The sequence below is a fragment of the Odocoileus virginianus genome, chromosome 12 (genome assembly GCF_023699985.2).
Source record: "Odocoileus virginianus isolate 20LAN1187 ecotype Illinois chromosome 12, Ovbor_1.2, whole genome shotgun sequence".
NCBI classification, from domain to species: domain Eukaryota; kingdom Metazoa; phylum Chordata; class Mammalia; order Artiodactyla; family Cervidae; genus Odocoileus; species Odocoileus virginianus.
In genome coordinates this window covers 37,345,369-37,367,633 of record NC_069685.1, presented here as the reverse complement: position 1 = coordinate 37,367,633, position 22,265 = coordinate 37,345,369, and the positions used below count along the sequence as shown (strand labels likewise).

The 22,265-nt window shown below is 46.6% G+C and overlaps 1 protein-coding gene across 7 annotated transcripts in view; it reads left to right on the top strand.

The window, feature by feature from the left end:
- FNIP2 (folliculin interacting protein 2) overlaps window positions 1-22,265 on the top strand; it is a 124,074-nt gene that overhangs the window by 59,128 nt on the left and 42,681 nt on the right. For 2 of the 7 annotated variants that reach the window (XM_070474920.1, XM_070474919.1), the window contains exons 2-8: window positions 523-649; window positions 3,711-3,830; window positions 6,004-6,104; window positions 7,065-7,136; window positions 9,403-9,503; window positions 9,669-9,758; window positions 12,276-12,347. In XM_070474920.1, coding sequence (XP_070331021.1) covers window positions 523-649; window positions 3,711-3,830; window positions 6,004-6,104; window positions 7,065-7,136; window positions 9,403-9,503; window positions 9,669-9,758; window positions 12,276-12,347 — 683 coding nt within the window. The remainder of the gene's footprint in view (window positions 1-522; window positions 650-3,710; window positions 3,831-6,003; window positions 6,105-7,064; window positions 7,137-9,402; window positions 9,504-9,668; window positions 9,759-12,275; window positions 12,348-22,265) is intronic. The other 5 variants (XM_070474925.1, XM_070474923.1, XM_070474926.1 and 2 more) reach the window with 3 other exon arrangements.

Sequence of the window (22,265 nt, the reverse complement as noted above, 5' to 3'; positions counted from 1 at the left end):
AGCAGAGTTTGCTTTTAAAAAAAATTTTATGTATGTATTTTTGTTTGTGCTGGATCTAGTTGCGGTGCACGGGTTTCTTCTTGCAGTGGCTTCTTGTTTCAGAGCATGGACTCTAGGGCGTTCGGGCTTCAGGAGGTGCGCGGCACTGAGACTCAGTAGGTGTGGCGCACGGGCTTAGTTGCCCTTAAGGCATGTGGAGTCTCCCTGGACTAGGGATCGAACCTGTGTCTCCTGCACCGGCAGGCAGATTCTTATCCACTGGACCACCAGGGAAGTGCCCAGAGTTGCTTTGGAAGGAGACTTTTTCTCTCCAGTGATTTATTATCTCAGCAGCCCTCCCAGCCTTGGTCACGGGAACTGGCCGTCAGAGTCTGCAGCCAGGGCTGTGTGCCCCCAGTCTGCGAGGTCTCGGAAGCTGGTATCTTCCGTGTGCACGTGCATGCAGGCTGGGAGACTCGTCTTCCCGTGACCGTCCTGAGTGTTGCCGCTCACACTCCTCCTTTCCCTCTTGTTGATCTGCAGTTGGTCATGCTCAGAGCTGGACCTGAACGAGATTCGCCTGATCGTTTCCCAGGACTGTGACAGGAGAGGCAGACAAGTCCTGTTTGATTCTAAAGCTGTCCACACGACGGAGGAGGTGGCAGCTCAGGTAGGAAACGTGGGTTTGCTTCCTCTTTTGCATCTGTGCTTTAACCGTCTCTGGTCAGTCCAGCAGCTGCTCGCTGGGCTGAGTCATACAGCCTCGTTAGTGATTCAGAAGAAACAGGGGCCAAGGTTCCTCGACCACCCCAGTTGAGTACTTACTAATACACACAGGTGAGACCATTAGCCAGTCATCATGCAGATGCTAAGCAGCTACTATAGATGTTACCAGAAGTGAATTTGCTAGTGAGTCACAATCCAATAGGTTTTTCATGCCAAATATGTGCTGTATAATGAGAAAGCTAAGAACTCTAAAATTCATGAAGCATTTGCCTGAAGAGAAGGTCTGGTATTTACCATAGACAGTAAGAGGTGATACGTAGCACTGGGATAAAAGAAGTGGAGAGCTTTCCACACCACAGGGTTGCAGGGTACTAGCAAAAGGGCTTGTGTCTACAAAAGGGCCTATGTCTCAAGCCTGCTTGACCAAGGATGTTTGTTTATTTTCTTTTTTTAGTGGAGGGCAGAGTGGTGGTAGTGGTGATGGAGGTGATGATGGTGATGGTGGTGGTGATGGTGGAGATGGTAATGATGATAGAGATGGTGGTGGTGGTGGTGGTGGTGATGGTGAAGATGTGGTAATGATGGAGTGATGGTGGTGGAGATGGTGATGGTGGTAGTGGTAATGGTGGTGTGGTGATGGTGGTGGCAGTGGTGCTGGTGATGGTGGAGATAGCTGTTGTGGTGGGGATGGTGGTGGTAATGATGGTGGGGTTGGTCGTGGTTGTAGTGGTGATGGTGATGGTGGTCATGGGGGAGATGGTACTGGTAATGATGATGGTGAGGCTGGTGGTAATGGTGGAGGTGGTGATGGTGGGGGTATGAGGCATGGGGCACCTGGGTGTGGTAAAAATGAGGACAGAGTAGCCGTTGATCCCTTGGAGCCAGAATGGGAAATGTAGAGCAACGTGTCTGATGGGAGCAGAGTCTGGTCCTCCCTGTGAGTCTTCAGGATGGCTGTCCAGTGTACTTCTGACTTGTCGCCTTTCAGCAGTTATCCAGATGTCTACAAATTAAATCCTCTCCTGTTCCTTCTTTTCATGTTCAGTAACCTGCTACCTGTCTTGACTGAGTCCTGGTGCTTTAGAGACTGTGCAGCTAAATACCTGAATAGTTTACGTCAGAGTCTCCGTCTCTTCAGGGCTGAGATCCCTTCCTGCTTTCAATAAGGTCATTTCTACAGGAAGGAAGTGTTTGGTTAAAGGCAGATTAGCTGGGCAGATCCCATGGTGCTCTCACGTGGAAGTCGGCCAGGTAGCTAATCATTACAGTAGTTGTCAGGCGTGTTAGGTAAGTGGGGGACTGGGGGATGAGAATTCTCTCAGATGATTCCCTGAGGCTTTCATGGTAGATTCGTATCTAAGTTTAGGTGAGCTGATACTTGGCCCTTTGTTTGGTGACAGCATGCGGTTTCCTGCTGATTTCCCGCATCATTTCCTATTTCCCTGAAGGCATTGCACAGATGGTATATTTACACATCCATACTCTGTCACCTGGGCTCTTGATGGTGGTAACAGGTAGAGGGAAAAAAATCTCACTGGTTGGCAAAAGGAACCAGAATCGTGTCTGTAGGGGCAGTGATGACCCTGGGGTGTGCAACAGAAGTGTCCCGGAAAGTGCTCATTTATTAATAATTACAGAGGCAGCTGGGCCCGGGTAGGCTTGGAAACTCTCTGGGGCTACCGAACAAGTCCGGTCTGGGCTCTGCTCACTGGACTGGGTGCCGTCACTACCCGTGGATGGCTCGGCCGGAGGGCCTGGCGGTGCAAGACGGGTGTGGGTCGTGTGTCGCTGCAGGACCACGTTCCTGGCTTCAGCGGCGTGAAGCCGTGGGCAGACCTGAAGAGACCACTGAGGGTGTGCATATGCTCAGGAGGACCCCACATCCTGGGCCTCCAGCCCTGCCCGTGACCACTGGGGACACATGCTTCCTGTTCCCCTTCCGCCCCTCCCCATCTTCAGCCTTCCCCCCACCGGCAGGCACCAAGCGTCAGCAGTTGGCAGCAGGCACATGACTGCAGGCATTTGCATTCGACCACCAGTGTGACTGTCACATTGCAGATTAGATAAGCTGCAGTTGCATTCATGGTTGTCCAAGCAGAGCTGCACACAAAAAGCAAATAAGACTGAGGATAGAAACCACGCTTCACAGAGGGGCACTGCATCTGGAGCGGGGAGTATGTCTTGGCACAGGAGGACGGGAAATGTCAGTACAGGTGTATCTTTATTCCTCTGTGTCACTGTCATAGAAACCAGCTCTGGACTCCATGTAGGAAATGTGTGTAGCTCACGCCGTGTGAGCCCTGACCTCTGGAGGCTGGGTACATCACGTGCTGGGTGTCACAGGAGCCCCTGTTCAGTGCTCTGTCTTCATCTTTCACAAGCCCGACCGCGTGACTTTCTCTGAAGCAGTGCAGGAGGGTGTGTCACCAAAGCACATGCCTGGACTTTCCAAATGAATCTCCTGCCTTCCTAATTCCTTTTGCCTGGTGAAAATTTAAATTTGAATCAAGGACTGTATCCTCATCAGTGTTGTCGTCTATGAGTATACAAAGTACTCCAAAATCCTCTAATAATCAAAACAGAGGTCAGGTCTCATCAATGATTTTCAAGTATGAATTGAAACGTCAATAACAGCTGCATTATTTAAAGAGAATATTCTTGAGACATCCCCTGGTGGTCCAGTGGTTAGGACTCAGTGCTTTCATGGCAAGGGCCCAGGTTCAGTCCTTGGTTGGGGAACTCACATCCCTCAAGCTGCACCATACCTCCAAAAAAAATAATGACAATAATAAAACAAAGAGAATGGCTTTTTAAAATAATTTTATTTATTATATTTTTGGCTGTGCTGGGTCTTCGATGCTATGCAGGCTTTCCTCTAGTTTTGACAAGTAGGGGGTACTCTTTAGTTGCAGAGCAGTTTAAGTAAGGGCTCCCCAGCGAGCATGTGTGGGAGCCTGGTACACTTGCTGGTGGTGTGTTCACACTGCCTTTCCCTCTTCACCCAGAGAACGGAGGACCTCCCTGTGAAAGTGCCGGCCAAAAGCTGCCTAGGAGGCGGCCCTGCTGCTCATGGCCCTTCAGGGGGATCTTTACCACATGCCAAGGAGCAGCTTCCCAAGTACCAGGTAAAGCCGCCCCTGCGAGCGCAATAGCCCGAAGGCTGAAGTCACTTACTGTCATTTCCCCCTGGGGATCACGGTGCAATAGGAGACTGCAGATCCAAGAATGCGTCTCAGGTGTTTTAGGTCGGTCTGTGCTCACACTTTGGCTTTTATCTCTCCATAAAAACTAGAGAAAAGTGGAGCAGGGGGCATCCAGGGTAACACAGACCAAATGAGGAAGGAATATTGCAGAGGAGGTGACCCCTCCTGTTTTGCTTGTTTGGTTGTCAGAACCGGGCTAATGCATGTGTTTTCTAGTTTTGTCAGAAGAGTTCTGAGGAGTCTGGGCATGCGGGTGGACATCCTGAGAAAATTGCTCTTGCCAGTAGAAGGAAGAAAGCTTCTAATAGGAGCAGATGGAAAGGCAAGACCTAAGTTGAGTGTGAAGAATAGAGGTTTGGTAGCATTTTTATGTTTGTGTGTGTGTGTGTGTGTGTGTGTGTAAGCAGAGGATAAGGGTTATTGCAGGATATTGGCCAACCAGTCATAAGGGAAGTTGTTGCATAAATATGACTTGCAGAAGGGTACTACTTGTGGAGGATATGTCAGTTTGTATTTTTGTATTTCTAGTCATGTGAGTTTTTCTACCGTGTTGCTAGAACAGCAAAGTCAGGGAAGGTACCAGCAGCCACAGGCATATAGAGCGTTGTTCTCTTCACAGCCAGGGTGGTTGCACGTGTCCACCCGTGTCCGACAGAATCCCAGGTCTCAGAGCAGTGTGTGTGTGTGGTTACAACAGCGCAGAGTAAATTATCTGTGAGTTGAGAATCACAGTTCGCATGTGGCCCTTGAGCTTCAAGAGAAAGCAGATTAGGAAATGGAGGTGGTGGGTTGAAATTATTAATGAAGAACGTGAAATCCTGTCAGTTCTGTCTGCATGTAGAGAGAAGGGGTTGGTAGGAGCCTATTAAATTAGATGGATTCATTTCTGTTTCTCTTTCCTTCTGTGAAAATATGTGTAAGTAGGTGTATGTGTGTGTCCTTCTGTGTGTGAATATATATGTGTATGTGTGTGGATTTTGAGTTAAAAGAAGGGAGCGTTAAGTGTGATGCCACGTTTTTGCTTGAGTAGAAAGCGAAGCAGCCAAGAATCTGGCTGGTGGCCTGAGTCACGGGAGATCGTGGTTTGGTTTTGGTCAGGCCATGTGGGTGCTCCTGGTTTGGTTGACACTCACATCCACATTTACAGTAGGAGCTGAGCATCCTTTATTCAAATGCATCCAGTCACGTACCATCATATTTCACAATATATAGATTTTGTGCCATGTGAGTAAAGGCATTTGGCTGCTGGCTTCCAGAGCCCCAGGCAAGTCAGGGTCCAGAGATGAAGGTGTGGGGGTTCCCACATGTCAGGAAGAACCAGAATAGCAGCAGTGGTTATGGACATGGGCAGTGATAGGAGGGCCCTCTAAGGAACAGTTCTGTCCAGGGGATGAGTCGGGAAAGCAGACATTTGAGAAGGAGAGCAATTAGCACATCAGATACTGTGAGACATTTAATAAAACAAACTGGGAAGTGCCCACTGGATTTCACAGAAGGCGAGGCCATCACTAGAGCTGTGTGAATAGTTGTGGGAGGAGGCAGTGCTGTCCACCCTCCGTGCTGGCAAAAGGGACATGCAAGACTGGTCAGAGGTAAGGGTTCAGATATTTTAAAAATATTTTTTGTAAAACTTTAGGGGTATCAGACTGTCTATCATCTCTTGGACCTCACCTGCCCCAAAGGGTCCTTTTGTTCAGCAGCGTTAATTTTGGTTGAATAACCCTGGACTGTGTTTCCTTCCAGGATGTGTTCTTAGTAGCAAGAGAGCAGTCACCCTGTCTATTCCATCACCTAATCTTTCTACTTAGCCTTTGTAAATGGAGATGAGGAAAACCTTTGTGTCTCATAAGAAAGATTAAAAATGAGCTTCAGTAAAATGCTTGGGTCCTGTGTGAAGATATCATGTGTAAAGAAGAAATCAGGAACATTAGTGATTATTTGGGGGAAAAAGTAGGCAATCACCATTTTTACAATCACTGAGGTTGTAAAGCTATCAGATGCTGCTTTGGGAAACAGGTCTAATTACCACCAAGCTGAACATTATTCTCTGTCACACTGTGCATGATGCTGTGGTGGTTCCTTTCACGTCGGATAGTACACACGGCCCGCCTCTGATGTCAACATGCTCGGGGAGATGATGTTCGGCTCGGTCGCCATGAGCTACCAAGGCTCCACCCTGAAGATTCACTATATACGGTGAGTTCTGGCACCGCCACCACGCGTGAAACATAGCATGGGGACGTTGACTCTTAGTTCAAACGTGCTTAAAAAAAATTTACATAAACACTAGATATTGTTAGCACTTGATATTTTTAATGCATCTTTAACAGTTAAAATAGACGTTTCCTACATAGCTCTGACCTTGAATCCGCTTAGCAGAACAAAATCCTAAGCTTTAACTAAGTACTGTAAGTGAAAAGTGCATACCAAAGTCTTCTGACAATCTGCCAGGTTAGTAGTAGCAACACTTTTTGTCAGAATTATTCAAATATTTTAAGTCTTTCAAAATCTCATCAGTTTTCCATTTTGAGATTAAAATTTTAGTCATGACTTTTTCCTTTTACTGAGGTACATATTTTTTTTCTTATTTTTTAAAAAGTCATTGAGTGAATGCCAAGTTTATTTTTGTTTCCAGGGAATGGTGTCTAGAATAAAGCTTCTGCAAAAAAACAAAATGCAACTCCATTAAAGAATATGTCCGTTGTCTGCATGTCAGAACAGAATTTAGCTTGCTTGAGGCACAAGCTATATGATTTATGAAAGAAAGCCTTTTCCGATCCTGCATGTCTAACCTTCTGTCTGTTCATCCTGTGCCATGTGGCAGATGAAAAATGTAACCTGAGAGAAAACAAACTTCTACTTTGAAAGATTCCGGCTAAGCGAAGTTCGTTCATCTGAAATACTTGCTCCCAAGCAAAATGGCCCCCAGAAATGTCTCCGTTTCTCTTCTAGGGTTTTAACATCCTTGGGATTTTAAAATGATAAAATTAGAAAGAAGAAATCTTGGCACCCCATTGATATAGTGATTTGAAAAATACATGTCTCATTCTTTGTCAAATAAAATATAGAAATGAATAAAAGCTTCAGAAAAAGTAGAAATAAAAGCAAGCAGACAAAACATCTCTCCCTACTCTGTTCTTTTGTCTGTTCCTGCAGTTCTCCTCCGCAACTGATGGTTAGTAAAGTCTTCTCGGCCAGGATGGGCAGTTTCTGTGGGAGTACAAACAAGTAAGTAAGTGTGGGGTGTCCCCCCACCCCACTGTTGCAAGTCGCTGCTTCTGGGGTGTCCCTCACCCCCCACTGTTCCAAGTGGCTGTTTCTGGGGTGTCCCCCTCCACCCTCCACTGTTCCAAGTGGCTGTTTCTGGATGGAGTCACTCCTTGTGACTCTTTTTTGAGATGAGAGTTAGGACAAGTCCACATTAACACAGGGTTTTCAAGGTGGCCGTTGTCCAGTACACAGTGAGTGTGAAAGGGCCCTGGACCTTATCAGTTGGCCTTGAAGACAGATCTCTCTATATGTATATTTGGGGTCTCTACCTGTTACTCTCTGTTCCTACTGACAGACACCACATTTTCATTTCTTGCAAAATGAAATGTGAAGGGAAAAAAAGGAGGAACCACAGTAATGAGCTATGGTATCCCCGATATTATTTTATCTTATAGTCTTATCGGGACTTTTCCCTGGTGGTCCAGTGGTTAAGATTTTGCCTCCAATGCAGGGCGTGCAGGTTCAATCCCTGGTCAGGGAGCTGGGACCCCACATGCCTCATGGCCAAAAAAACAAAAACATTGTGCAAAAGCAGTGTTGTAACAAATTCAATAAAGACTTTAAAAAGGGCCCACATTAAAAAAAAAATCTTAAAGCCTTGTTTGTTAGTTTCCTCATTTGTTTATTTCTAAAGGGATGAGGCACAGGGTGAGCTTGCCAGGCTGAGAGGCCTGCCCTGAATGACAGGAAAGGTTGCCTGTACTCACTGTCGGAGCCATCTGTGCCAGCTCCGCGGTTGGTGGGGACTCGGGTCAGGCAGTGTTTTGATTTTTGCTTCTGAGTTCCTCCCCCAACTCTTAATTTTGCTCTTCTATGTAGACTAAGAATATTTCAGCATCTAACTTAACTCTTACTTGGCACATTTGTTCATGTATTTTGAATTTTCCAAGCAGAAATATTTTATATCCTTCTTTTTTTTTTGAATGAAATAATAAAACATTTGTTATACTTGGGTAAGTTTGAAAGAAATGTTTTTTATAAATTAAAGGGGTATTCTTTGGGGTCAGATAAAGGCTGTTTTTTTTTTTTTTTTTTTTTTTAAAGAACAAAACAGGTGTATTTCTATTGGACTACCTGATACAGAGGATAGTGTAGTATGGATGGATAGTATGAATGACAAGTTATACAAATATATTTTATTTGAAATAAACAAAAATGCTTACACAAATCAAATTAAAAGTATGTTCCTCTGCAAATTTGGGTGCTTTTGAGTAAGTCTGCTTACTTTTCAGTCCAGTAAAGAATTTATATTTTTGAGCATTTTAAGACTGGATTGTCGGGACTTAAGCATAGGAATTAATGTTTCTTTTTTTGCGAGATATTCTTTTTCAGATTTTTGCTACTACCTGAATATTTATTATACTAACTTCAATAAAATATTGAGCTCAGGTTTAAGTAAAAATGACTTTTACCTCATTATGTTATTTTATCCTCAAAATCTTTTTTATTTCACTTCTTACTAAATACAATAAATTATTAAAATCTGCTTCTCTCACACCTATGTTGTTTTGTTAGTCACTCAGTCATATCTGAGTCTTTATGACCCCAAGGATTGTAGCCCATTAGGCTCATCTGTCCATAGAATTCTCCAGGCAGGAATACTGGAGTGGGTTGCCATTCCCTTCTCCAGAGTATCTTCCCAACCCAGGGATAGATCCTGGGTCTTTTGCATTGCAGACAGATTCTTTACCATCTGAGCCACCAGGGAAGCCCTCTCACATGTTTATGAGTAATTCTAACTTTTTAGAAGTTGTGGAATCAGACTCCTGTAAAAATCATAATTTCCATTATATGGTCCTCCTGAAAAAGGCTGCCGAATTTCTCATGGATGTTAACTAAGAGTTAAAATGAATTTCATTTTGAAGGTTTATGTAAAATTACCCTTGAAATAAATAGCATTAGCCTTGGTCTTAATCACCAAAACAAGATTTTAGAGTTTCTTATTCCCCATTATATAATGTGAAATTGTATATTTGGATTGTAAATGTTTGGAATGTGTCATTTAGTTTTATAGGTTGAACTACTTCCCAGAACCTTTCTTGTCATCTAACAAATTCCCCTGAAGATTAATTCCCTCTAGTAGATGTGAAACTTTATTAATTTATAAAGAAAAATCTGACCAACTGGTGGATTGTCTTGTACCTGAGAGTCTGTTAGCAAGCAGCTGTATTCATCTCTTGATGTTTCTCTCCTGTCTCTCCCTTCCATCCCCTTCTGGACTTAGCTTGCAAGACAGCTTCGAATACATCAACCAAGATCCTAACCTGGGGAGACTGAACACGAATCAGAATAACCTGGGTCCCTGTCGGACCGGAAGTAACCTAGGTAAACTCCACCGCATAGACGGGTCTTGCTTTCTGGGCCCCCCCGCTGCGGGTGTGCGTTTTGCTTTCTTTTGAGTTTGCGGTGTTGTTTTGTTCTGGCAGTATCTTTAATCTGTGTTTATTTCTGTGTGTACCTTGTCCGCCCCCTGTGTTGTCTCCGCCGCAGGTGCGCTGCAGGGATGCGGCGGCAAGCTGCCGCCAGGGGCGGCCGAGGGAGGACCTCTCCGGCTCAGCCGCAGTGCCTCTTTCTTTGCAGGTTTGTGTGGAATGCTGAGCACGGTGTGACCTGCACACGTTAATAAATCCTGGGCAGGTTCTTGGAAACAAATCCTGTTTGGCACCTCTCTAGAAATCCAAGGGGCTCTTGAGATAATTAGTTCCAAATGCTGCCAAGTTCCCCATGTTCTGAAACTTCCACCCATGAACCCTTATTGTAAAAGTCTCCCTTAATACCCCAGTGTAAGCTGATTTTGATCCAAAATGAGCCCTTCGTATTTCTAAGAGGATAATATCTTCTGATCTTCCTTGGCCTCTTCTGCTGCTGTGAACTGTCTCTCTTTACTGTGGCATCTTTAGTCCACTTTTCACCTGCATCCTTAGCTGCACAGTCTCTTTAAAAGTCACTCTAACAACAGCATGGAAGACCAGCCTCACTCACTTTCTCTCTGGCACTTAAGTAGCTCAAATGCGTTTTCCAGCTTCTTTACAGGTGTGATTGTCTCCGTCTCTCTGGGTAGGTACACTCTGAGCAGAGGCTGTCTGCTATCTGCTGTAGGCTGGCATGATTAACAAGTGTGGAAGTCTTCACTGCTAACTTTAAAGGTTGTGTTTATGGCAAATGGTATGCTTCATTCCATTTTTCTTTGTAGCCCAGAATATGCTAGGCACCCTAGTTAACTGACAGACACTCTCCTACCTACTTCAGAGTGAGGAGAACAAGTTTGTTTATACACTGTCCTTAAAATTGTAAAAATAAACGTGCTTCACAAAAGAGCTGGCAAATATAACACTGAGGCAGGGCAACCTTGTGCACTGTAAAGCTAACTGTCGCCACGTGTCAGCTACCTTCTAGCTCAATAAGAAGACAGTTAAGACTGATCTGAAGCATTCCTAGAAGTCTGTAATCCTTTACAGTGTTTTCTTTTTTTGTTAATTTTTTTTGGAGTATTGTTGCTTTACAATGTAGTGCTCGTTTTTACTGTCCAGCAAAGTGAAGCAGCTTTACGTGTACATATATCACCTCTTTTTCTGGATTTCCTTCCCATTTAGGTCACCACAGAGCGCTGAGTAGAGTTCCTAGTGTATACAGTAGGTTCTCATTAGTTATCTATTGTACTACTGATACTATGTATAAAATAGAGCGTTTTCTAAGCAAGTCTACAGTAGTGTATACAGTAGGTTCTCATTAGTTATCTATTTTACTACTGATACTATGTATAAAATAGAGCATTTTCTAAGCAAGTCTACAGTAATTCTGAATCTAGGTATGTATGGAAAAGAGGTGGAGGAAAAAATAATTGAAAATAAATATGTGTTTTCTGTCTACCAAGAGAATGGGTTATAAAACAGAGAAACATTTTGTCAAATTTATGAACTGGTTTTCACGTAGTTCTCTAGCTTGCCTATAGTTGTTACTAAAACTGATTATAAAACATTTTGGAGTTTCTTAATATTTTGAAATACATTCTAATATAGTGAAAATACTTAAGTACTATTTAAAATCTACTAATGAGGAAAATGCCTCAAAGTATCTACTGCAGGATGCAGTTTATTGTATCAAGTGCCCACATAGTTTATGATTCAGTTAGAGGTGAGTATCAGAAAAGTCTCTGTGCTGCAGTAGGGACAGGCACCTGATCCTGCCTCCTCCCCCTGCTCCTCTCTCCTTCTCTCCCCTCCTCCTCCCTCTTCTCCCCCCCCCACTCTCCTCTCTTTTCTTCCCCCTCTTTTCTTCTGCTCCCCCCACCTCCTCTCTCCTCTTCCCTTCTCTCTTCCTCACCCTTTCTCCTCCCCCCCTCCTCCCCCCACTCTCCTCTTCCCCCCTCCTCCTCCCCCCTCTCCTCCCCCCACTCTCCTCTTCCCCCTCTCCTCCCCCCTCCCCCCTCTCCTCCCCCCACTCTCCTCTTCCCCCTCTCCTCCTCCCCCCCACTCCTCCCCCCTACTCTTCTCTTCCCCCTCTCCTCCCCCCCCCTCTCCTCCCCCCTACTCTCCTCTTCCCCCTCTCCTCCCCCCTACTCTCCTCTTCCCCCTCTCCTCCTCCCCCCCTCCTCCCCCCTACTCTTCTCTTCCCCCTCTCCTCCCCCCCCCTCTCCTCCCCCCTACTCTCCTCTTCCCCCTCTCCTCCCCCCTACTCTCCTCTTCCCCCTCTCCTCTTCCCCCTCTCCTCCCCCCACACTCCTCTTCCCCCTCTCCTCCCCCCTACTCTCCTCTTCCCCCTCTCCTCTTCCCCCTCTCCTCCCCACTACTCTCCTCTTCCCCCTCTCCTCTTCCCCCTCTCCTCCCCCCTCTCCTCCCCCCCCTCTCCTCCTCCCCCCTCTCCTCCCCCCACTCTCCTCTTCCCCCCTCCTCCTCCCCCCTCTCCTCCCCACTATTGTCCTCTTCCCTCTCTCCTTCTCCCCCCTCTCCTCTTCCTCCCCCATCTCTGTCTTTGCTGCACTGAATTCTGCTTTCTCGTTCCTCTCTATGTACGCTCACGCCGGTCCTCACTAGCCATCATAAAACGAGAGCAGTTGACTTGAATGGCCGGGTGACCAAGTTTCCTTGCCTCCCACAGCACACAGCACCCCGGTTGATATGCCGAGCAGAGGACAGAACGAAGACAGGGACAGCGGCATCGCCCGGTCAGGTACGTGTGCTTCTCCTCCTGTTTGGCGTCACCCATGGGGTGAGCACTCTGAGCTCTGGGCCTTCAGGGGCAGTGTCCAGGCATGATGTGCACCAGGATGAGCCCTGGTGGTGAATGCACACTGAGAAATGTCCCTCTAAAAAGAGAGACGCCTCTCTGAGCCAGTGGTCCCTGCTTGCTGAGTGCTGAGGATCAGATCACGGGAGGGCCAGTGTCTGTTGGTGTCACTCTGACTGTGACCGTGGCAGAGCTGCCTGCTACCCTTTCACTCCTCTGTCCTGCAGACATACTGCTCTAGATTTTATCTCTGGTGCTTTTTCTCCTTGTGTCAGGCTGTTACTGACCAGGGTTCTTGACCTCCTTAATCAGTAGAAGATTGACCAGAGACCAGACACAGAGTTCAGACAAGGCTTTGTTGGGCTCCTGCTGCAGCAGAGGGTGGCGAGAACAAGTAACAGGTGCCCTAGCTTGCTCCTGGAGAGGAGTGAGCTGAGCTGGTTCCTTACATGCGGTGAGGGTAGGAGTGCGTCCAGGGATCAGGCTGGAGCGGTGGTTTAGGTGGTCTGCTCACCCCTTAGGTGGTGGTATGTGCAGAGGGCATGCACAGTACCCTGCTTTTACTCCCAGCACTCTGCTTTTGTTCCTGGATCTTCAGAAGTTGCAGTTAGATTTTTTGGTCTTTTTGTGTCTTTTGTCCGTAACTTGCCCCAACTGCACATGCAGGCAGTTATTTTTAGCCCCTTCTAATTTCTTTGTATCCGTTGAGACATTTATCCAGGCCCAGGCACTACAGCAGAGGGTCCCAGGTCGCAGCCTGTCTCAAAGCCTTAAACTTTGCCAAGACTGCTTTTAAGATCTCTTGGTTTCTGCTCTTATACCTGATACTGCTGTTGATTTTGATTTGTGGTTCAGATCAGAGGTGTAGATTCCTTGCAGTGAAAGAAAGGTGGTGCGTGAATGATGTGGAATTGGAGGGTTCAGGGGTGTGTGGGCTGTGCCCACAGCAGACTCTGGGCACCTCTTGTGGCCAGTTGGCACTCATTGTGCTGAGCCTGGGCTGGGCTTGCTGCCTTAAGTCATTTCTGTTTCCCTCCGGTCCCTTCCGTGTGGTGCCGAGCCCTTCACCCTGATCTGTATCGCTCTGCTTCCAAGTTCACTGCCAGGTGAGATGGAATTTGCGAGTCCACCTGTTTGGTTAATGTATGTCATGTGATGAAAAGTACACAACATTCCGTGTATGATTAGTTTCAGTGAGTTGATTCACTTTGGGTTCCCTGATCCCATCTTAGGTAAACTTGGTCAGAGGTGTAACTGCCATTAGTTAGACCTGTGTTGTTTTCATTTGTAGCAGTTTTTACATAAACGTAAAACCTGGAATACTCGCTTGTGGAGTGGTAAGAGGATCATCTGACTTTGTGTTCCACGGGGCTTGGGATGATCTCCATCCATATGGGGCGCGGTCTGCATCCACCCTGCAGGAGGGTCTTTGAGTCACATCCATCCAGCAGCCACTGGAGGCTGAGAGTGTGCGGTGTGATGGTCTTGGTGTCCCAGAGTCCAGCCCCTGGAGCCTCTCCAGTCAGGCCTGGCTGGGGCTGGCTCTGTCTTGGTTGAGTCTCCAGGCAAAAAGAAGCGGGAACCACAGTAGAAGCAAGGCCATGCTCCATCCCAGTTGCTGCCTTAGCAGCTCATAGAATTTGGTGTATTTGTCTTTATGTGGTGAACACCCAGGTGGCACTAGTGGTAAAGAACCCACCTGCCAATGCAGGAGATGTAAATGACACAGGTTCAATCCCTGGTCAGGAAGATTCCCTGGAGGAGGGCATGGCAACCCACTCCAGTATTCTTGCCTGGAGAATCCCATGGACAGAGGATCTTGGACAGTCCATAGGGTCCCAAAGAGTTGGACACAACTGAAGTGACTTAGCACGTATGCGTGCACACCTTTGTGTAATGAACACTCTTTGCCCAAACATGACCAGTATTTGACCGAGTTCCGCTCTGAGCCCTGAGGTCACAGGGTTCCCACTGTAACTTTCTCTTATGTGTCTGTTTCTGCTCCCTCTTGTTCCAGAAAAGACTAAAGAGACTGGGGGGAGCTGGTGCCAACAGAGAGTTGGCACCTTAGGCGGAAGTTTGGGTGTTCCTGGGTAGCTTCTCGGTTTATCATGTGTTTGGTGTGAAGGTTCACGTTGCGCACCTCAGAATCCCCGTAGGTTTGGTAGTCCTCTGACTCTAAATCACTCCTTAGATAAGTCTTTTTTGGCCTCAGAGAAGCAGGAACGTTGAGGGGCTGAATGTGCATTGAAGTGAAAGGTCCATAGCAGCTGCATCTGGGCATTTTCTCGGGAGGAGGAGGCAGATGTGAACCTGGTGCAAATGTGAACTCTGACTGCCCTGGTGACTCAGCCCGTGAACCAGGCACCTCTCCTTTAAGGCTCCCAGCCTCCTGTTGAGGGGATGCCAGATGTGGGGCCGGAGGGGCCTTCTGCTTTCCTTCCTTCTGGGAGCTGCTTTGAAGTCATCGGATGCCCCCAGGATGGGTCTCCCTCCACTGAGGCCTCTTTTGCTCCCCAGACCCCTACTCCTCGTCACCCACACCATGTGGGACCACGTGCTCGTCCTGAAGCAGAGCGGGGACTCCCACTGTTCGACCTCAATCAGCAGGAGAAGACGTGGATAATTAATGACAATTGTTTTTTTTCTTTTTCCCTTAATTTGTAACTTCCTGTCTTACTAGTTGAGAGATGGGAAAAATATTGTTAAATAGATTTTTATTTTTTAAAACAGTTGTAGATTTGCAGAGCAGTTGAGATGATAGTAGGGAGCATCAGTGTACCTTGCACAAGCCTCCCTGTTAGTAACATCTTGGTTAATAAGGTGGCGTGTTTATTAATATTTGTCATGTCCACTTGGCTCCACTCCACTCTGACAGTTTCTCAGTCTTTGTTTTGGTGACCTTGATGGTTTCAAGAACGAGCAGTCAGGAATTGTGTAGAATGCCAGTTGTTAGGATTTGCTTGATGTTTCTCACGTGACTAGACTGGGGTTCTGGGTTTTAGGAAGAAGGGTCACAGAGGTGAAATGTCGTTTTTGAAAAATATTTTTTGGCTGTGCCGGCAGTTAGTTGCGGCACTCGGGATCTTTGGTCTCTGTTGCTTTGTGCTCCGTGTGTATCCGTGGCTCTGTACATACTGCTGTCTGTGGCACCTGCACCTGTGTTCAGTTAAATGTGAGTTGGTGCTGGTTTCTCTGCTGCCCGTGGGAGCTCGTTATTCATGAGCACGGGGACCATCCCACCCTCCCCACCTGGCTTATCTGCACGCCACCCTCCGACAGCGAGATGCCGGCCTCCCCTGCCTGCCCTGCATTTAGGTGACGGATTCACTGCAGGCCACACACACCAGCGTCCGAGAGCTTAACCTGCCCTCCTTGGGAAACGCCTTTGTACACTGGAGTGCAGTGCTCGTGTGCAGCTCCTCTGACCTTCAGTCTCACAGATGTCCACTCACATCTAAGGTGCCCGAGGCCGACACCTTGGGAACATGGGGAATATCTGCAGCTGCACGTGCCAGGCAGCAGAAGCTCCGAGATCACAGCCGACACCGGCTCATCCTCATGATGAACTAGCTTTCTGACAGCTGCCCCAAACTCTGAACATCACACATCACGCCGGAAGGAAAAAAAAGCCTCTTTTTTTTTTCTTTTTAAATCATCCTCCAAACAAAAAAAAAAGTAAAAAAAAAAAAAAAAAAATAAATAAATCATCCTCCATAGAGAGGAGCCTGATCTGATGTGAGGAGTCTGAGAGGATTGGGTGCAGCTTCCCGGCAGAAAGTCACCAGGGGTGTGTGCGCCCCCTGCAGGCCGATGTCACAGGAGGGGCGGGTCTGGACTCGGACCGCATGCTCGTTGTGGTGTGCCCTGGGAACGCAAAGCGCCGTCTGGGTTTCAACTCCGGGAGGGCCCTCTGTTGTTGGAGAACTCCCTCCTTCAGCTGGTTTTCACAGTTGGGCCAGCTTGGCACAGTTGAGGTTAAGAGGAGGGCTTGGAAGGATAGCGCTGATTCGGGCTTGACCATCTATACTGCGGCTTGGACGAAGCTCAGGTTCTTCAGTTCATTGTGCTTCTTGTATTTCAGGCCAGACCCTTCGCGTGCTCCAAGAATAGACATTTCTCTTCACAAATCTGTCAGTTCTTTCACATTAGCTCTTTCCTTTCTAGACTTGTATTCATCTATACCTGTTTAAGAAAAATTAGAATCAACAAGTAATGCACACTGCAGCCAAAACTACAAGACATCTAAGAATATTTCTGAGAAAAGATGTGTGATACTGTCAGGGAGAAATTTTAAAATCGTTGTTAGAGGAATGCATATATATTATCTGGAGAGAGAGAGAAATCGAGTTCCACAAATAAATATGTAAATTCAGTATAATTTCAATTAAAATCCCTTGTGAAGTTGGGCAAAATCACTTTTATTTGTGTGGAAGAGCAAAGGACCAAGAGAATGTTTATGCTTTCCAAAATCCTTTGTAGATTTCATTCTTAGAGTTCAGACTATGGCTAAAAAGACATGGGAAAGTTAAATAACTTGGCATATAAATATAGAGTGAGTAGTTCCAGGGCTAGGCTAGAATTTATATCCTAGATGAGGGATTAAAGTGTAAGGTATTTTTGGTCTAATATTTTTCATGCTAAAGAGAAATGAGCTATGAAGCCATGAAGGGACAGCGGCAAACCTAAAAGCCCATGACCAAGTGAGAGAGGCTGATGTGATGGTGCGCTGTGTGAGAATCCCTGTGTGGCATCGTGGAAATGACGGAGCCATGGAGACAGTAAAGAGACGGAGGCTGTCAGGGCTTGGGTGGGGGTAGGTGGGGGGAGGACAGTGAAGCTATGTTGTGTGGTGCTGTAGTAGTGGTGGGCGCGTGTCAGTATTTCTCCAGATGGCGTGGAATGTGTACCCAGGAGTGAACCCCCGTGAAGCCATGGACTCTGGGTGGTCAGTCATAACAGACGTGCCCTCTGGTGGGGATGCTGCTCTTGGGGAAGGCTGTGCATGAGAGGAGCAGCGGGTACGTGGGGAACCTCTGCACCTTCCACTCCCGTTTTGTGGTGGACCTGAAGCTTCTCTAAAAATGAAGTCTATTTTTCTTTTCTTTTTCTTGATTTTTTCGGCCACACTGTGTGGCATATGGGAATTTAGATTCCCTGACCAGGGATGGCATCCATGTTCCCTGCAATGGGAGCATGGGGACTTAACCTCTGGACCACTAGGGAAGTCCCCTGAAGACTATTTTTAAAAAATGGTATATTTTGAAATCTTGATGGGAAGAACATTGCCTTTTTTTCAGGGGATTTAAAAAAATTTTTATTAAAACTGAAAAGTTACCTGTGGTGCTTTTGAGGACCCTATATAGTCTTAAAGTAATTCTGTGGTTTGGGAGCTAAAATGTGTTAATCAGAATTTTATTTGCCAGTTAACTTGTTTGGTTTATTAAAAAAGACATCTTCATATCAGACAATAATTGACCTTTTAAGTGCTTCAGCTCTTCTGTGATTAGAAATACAACTGTTGAACTTTAAAGAACTTTATATTTGTCAAGTGTTTAATAAGCAGAAACTCTTAAGAGAAGTGCCATTAGTGTTACAGTCAACAAAAGCTGTTGTCGTGTACTGTTTTAGATGTAGTACCCTCTGTAACAAACTGAGAGAAGGGGTTCGCGCCCAGAGCCACACTTCTGCCATCACCATAACCACTACCACCACCGCCATGACCACCACCGCCACCACCGCCATCATCACCACAACCACCACTACCACCACTGCCATCCCCACAACCACCACCGTCAACACCACCACCACCACCACCACCACTGCCACCCCCACAACCACCACTGTCAACACCACCACCACCACCACCACTGCCATTACCACAACCATCACCACCACCACCATCATCACCACCACCATCACCACCATCATCATCACCACCACCATCACCGTCACCACCACTGCCTTCATCACCACCACCATCACCGTCACCACCACTGCCATCCCCACAACCACCACCGTCAACACCACCACCACCACCACCATCACTGCCCCCACCATCACCACCACTGCCATCCCCACAACCACCACCGTCAACACCACCACCACCACCACCACCATCACAACCACTACTACCACCACCACCATCACCACCACCACCACCATCACCACCATCACCACCACCACTGCCTTCATCACCACCACCACCACTACCACCACTGCCATCATCCCCACAACCACCACCGTCAACACCACCACCACTGCCATTACCACAACCATCACCACCACCACCACTGCCATCATCACCACCACCACCACTGCCATTACCACAACCATCACTACCATCATCACCATCACCACCACCATCATCACTTCCACCATCAAAATAAAAGTGTGAAAGTGTTAGTCACTCAGTCATGTCTGACTCTTTTTGACCCCATGGACTGGATCTTGCTAGGCTCCTATGTCCATGGGTTTCTCCAGGCAAGAATACTGGAGTGAATTGCCATTCTTCATGTTCCCCTTATATACGAGGAGGAGCACATACATGTTTTTTTAAAGAGACACACTCAGATGATCTAGTCATTTTCTTGGGGAACATCTGATGTGCCCTTTCCATGACTGGCTCTTGCTGGATTTTAGTTTTAGTTGAGATGTACCATTTTCACAACTGTGTTCTCCGACCACTGACTGGAGAGTAAACCTTTGTCCTGGTTGCTTAAAGAAAATCATGTGAACTTAACACTGTCTGATATCGTCTTGTTTATTTATTCCATGCATAGAGGCTTGTTAAGGACAGAGCTTGTTAAAACGTCTCTGTGCTGTAACTTTCTGCCCCAGGCCCAGGTGGTGCCAGGCACTTAGTAGGTGCTCAGTCAAAGTTGAGCAAATGGATTTAAGAGTTTCAGGGCGTTGTTGCTTTGAATCCAGATTTTGTCAGAGTATCAATACAGTAAGCTGTCCAAATAGCACATGTATTTCCAGAGAAAGCTGAGTGCTTATCTTGAACAACACAGGTCAAGAAGAGCCAGCTGTTGACATTTTTAAGCCTATAGATGTATTCTTTTTTCTTACTTCTAATTTCTGTAGGAATAAATAGACACTTGTTGAAGAGCCCACCTCTGTCAGGAGGGCCGGGATGCAAGCATAAATTGTTTTCCTATTCATGTGCAGAACTCCGAAAATCTTTGCAGTCTGTGTGCATTAACATTTGTGCTAATTATAAAAGTATTCTAAAAAGAGTGATACTAAAAATATTAAGTGTTAGACATAGCAGTTTTAAAGCTGAAGCCAAGTCTGTGAATAATTTAACTGAAAGTCGCACGTTTTACAACCGAGGCACCAACTGGAGAATTTCTCTACCCGGCTTGTGGAGCTGACAGGAAGCATGGTGTGGGCTGGGACCTACCCCATGGAAGCCCTGTTCAGAGGCTCTTTGATGGAGATGCCAGGCCCTCAGTGAAGTGAGTGAGCCAGCCGGGGAAGCCCATGCAGCCCTGGGGATGGGGACCAGCGCCCCAGCAGCATCCAGGCTGCACTCCCTTGCAGACCATGGCCCAGCCCATAGCCACACGCACTAAATGGGGATTGAATCCATCCTTTTCTCATGAAAATGACAATAGGTTACAAGGCAAAATGAGGCTTGTTCTTGTGTCTGAGAGTTGTAGCTGTATCATTTGCTAAAATGTATGATTAACTACGGGCTTCCCAGGTGGCATTAGAGGTAAAGACTCCACCTGCCTATGCGGGAGACCCAGGAGATGCCAGTTTGATCCCTCGGTTGGAAAGATCCCCTGGAAGAGGGCATGGCAACCCACTCCAATATTCTTGCCTGGAGAATCCCATGGACAGAGGAGCCTGGTGGGCTACAGTCCATGGGGTCGCAAAGAGTCGGATATGACTGAAACAATGCAGCATGCACGCATGATTGACTACATACACTACAGAATTTTTGCATCAAAATCTTACTATGTGATGTCAAAATGCATTTTAAAAATATTTTATTTATTTGGCTGTGTTGGTAATTGTGGTGTTTGAGATTTTTTTTTTAAGTTGTGGCACATGGAATCTTGAGTTGCAGCATGTGAACTCTTAGTTGTGGCATGTGGAATCTAGTTCCCTGACCAGGGATTGAATCTGGGCCCTCTGCATTTGGGAGCACAGAGTCTTAGCCACTGGACCACCAGGGAAGGCCCCAAAATATTTTTCAAGAAATGTTGGAGAATGCTCAGCCAGCTCTTTAGCTTATGTTTTCATCAAAATTATTATTCAGCATTCTGTAGTACGGATAAAGGGAACATCCTCCTTGGTTTTTATTATTTTAATTTTTTGCCTTTCTTTTTCATGTCTCTATTACAAGTTCTCAGTTCTTTTCACAATTAACTATTCAGAATTAATGGCCTTTTAGTAGTTCTCTGAAATGTCTTACCTGGCCCACCTTTTCCAAGAATTGTCAGAGAGTGAGTAGGTAACATTTACTGTATGGGCACTGGGCTGAGTGTTTTACATGTATTGATTTGTTTAATCCTACAGGAACTGTGTGAAATAGGTCAGTGGTTTTTAAAGCTCTCTTTTGTCTGCCGCCCACGCTAATGCATTTCACATCATGATCCAGTAACAAACATCTTTATATATGACAAACAAAAGTGTCATAAATTAGTGTTAGCACTGCCCTCTACTCTATTTTCATTCTTGCTTCTTTTTTAAAACACGAGGTTTGACCTGGTAAATAATTCATAACCCACCAGCAGGTTGCAGCTCTCACAAAACATACTGAGGTGTGGTCCCTTACTGCTCCCGTTTTGTGGATGAGAAAGCTGACAGGTTAAGTGAACCACCCAGGTGTCCCAGCCAGTGAGCCGCAGAGCTGGGATTTGAAGAAGAGCCTGGGTCTTACTCCTTCTCTATGGAACAGAAGAATTACGCAGCTGTAGGACTTCCAGAGGGTTTCCCAGGTGGTGCCGTCGTAAAGAATCTGCCTGCTAATGCAGGAGACGCAGGCGACTTGGGTTTGATTCCTGGGACAGGAACATCCATGGAGGAGGGTATGGCAACCCACTCCAGTGTTCCTGCCTGGAGAATCCCGTGGACAGAGGAGCCTGACAGGCTACAGTCCATGGGGTCACAGAGAGTCAGCACAACTGAGCACACAGCATGAGCATGACTTCCAGAAGAAAGTGGTCCTCAGCTCATCCCATCCTGCTTTTGTGACAGGGTGGGGGCAAGTATTTATAATACAAGTGCTGCATCTCAATGGTGTCCTCCACCTGCCAAGAAGAAGCTGATGTGCTCAGCATAAGACCAGGGACCCTGAGATTTGGGAATAGGGAACGAGGATCTTCTGGATTTTATAGGGGATTTTGAGAACTTGAGGGTGGGGCAGACACATCTAAGTAGGATTTTTTTAATTAAGTAGTATTCTGTGACTTTGAGGAAAAACTCTATCTCCCTTCAGAATTCTCAGTAGAGTTACCTACTCACTAATGCTTGAAATGGGGATTTCATTTTGGAGGTGTAAGTCCAGCCTCAAGGCTGAAACCAGGTGAGCCTCACCTGGCAGCCCTTCAGTGCAGAAGTGCCATACATTCAGCAAGCCTTTGTTAATTGTCCGTTGTATCCCAGGCACATCCTGGATACAAGGGATCACTGATGAATAAGCTCTACTTTTCCTGTGCATGTTGACTAGATCAGAAGAAGAGCATCTCATGGATGCTCACAGCACCTCTGCTGCGGACAAGGAAGCCTAGATTGTTAGCTTCTCACCCTTGTGGCTGGGGGTTCTCTGGTCTTTCAGCCGTCAGCTCCATGTGGGGCCACCATGCGCTGCACAGTGCCTGGCACATTGCAGATGCTGGATGCGCA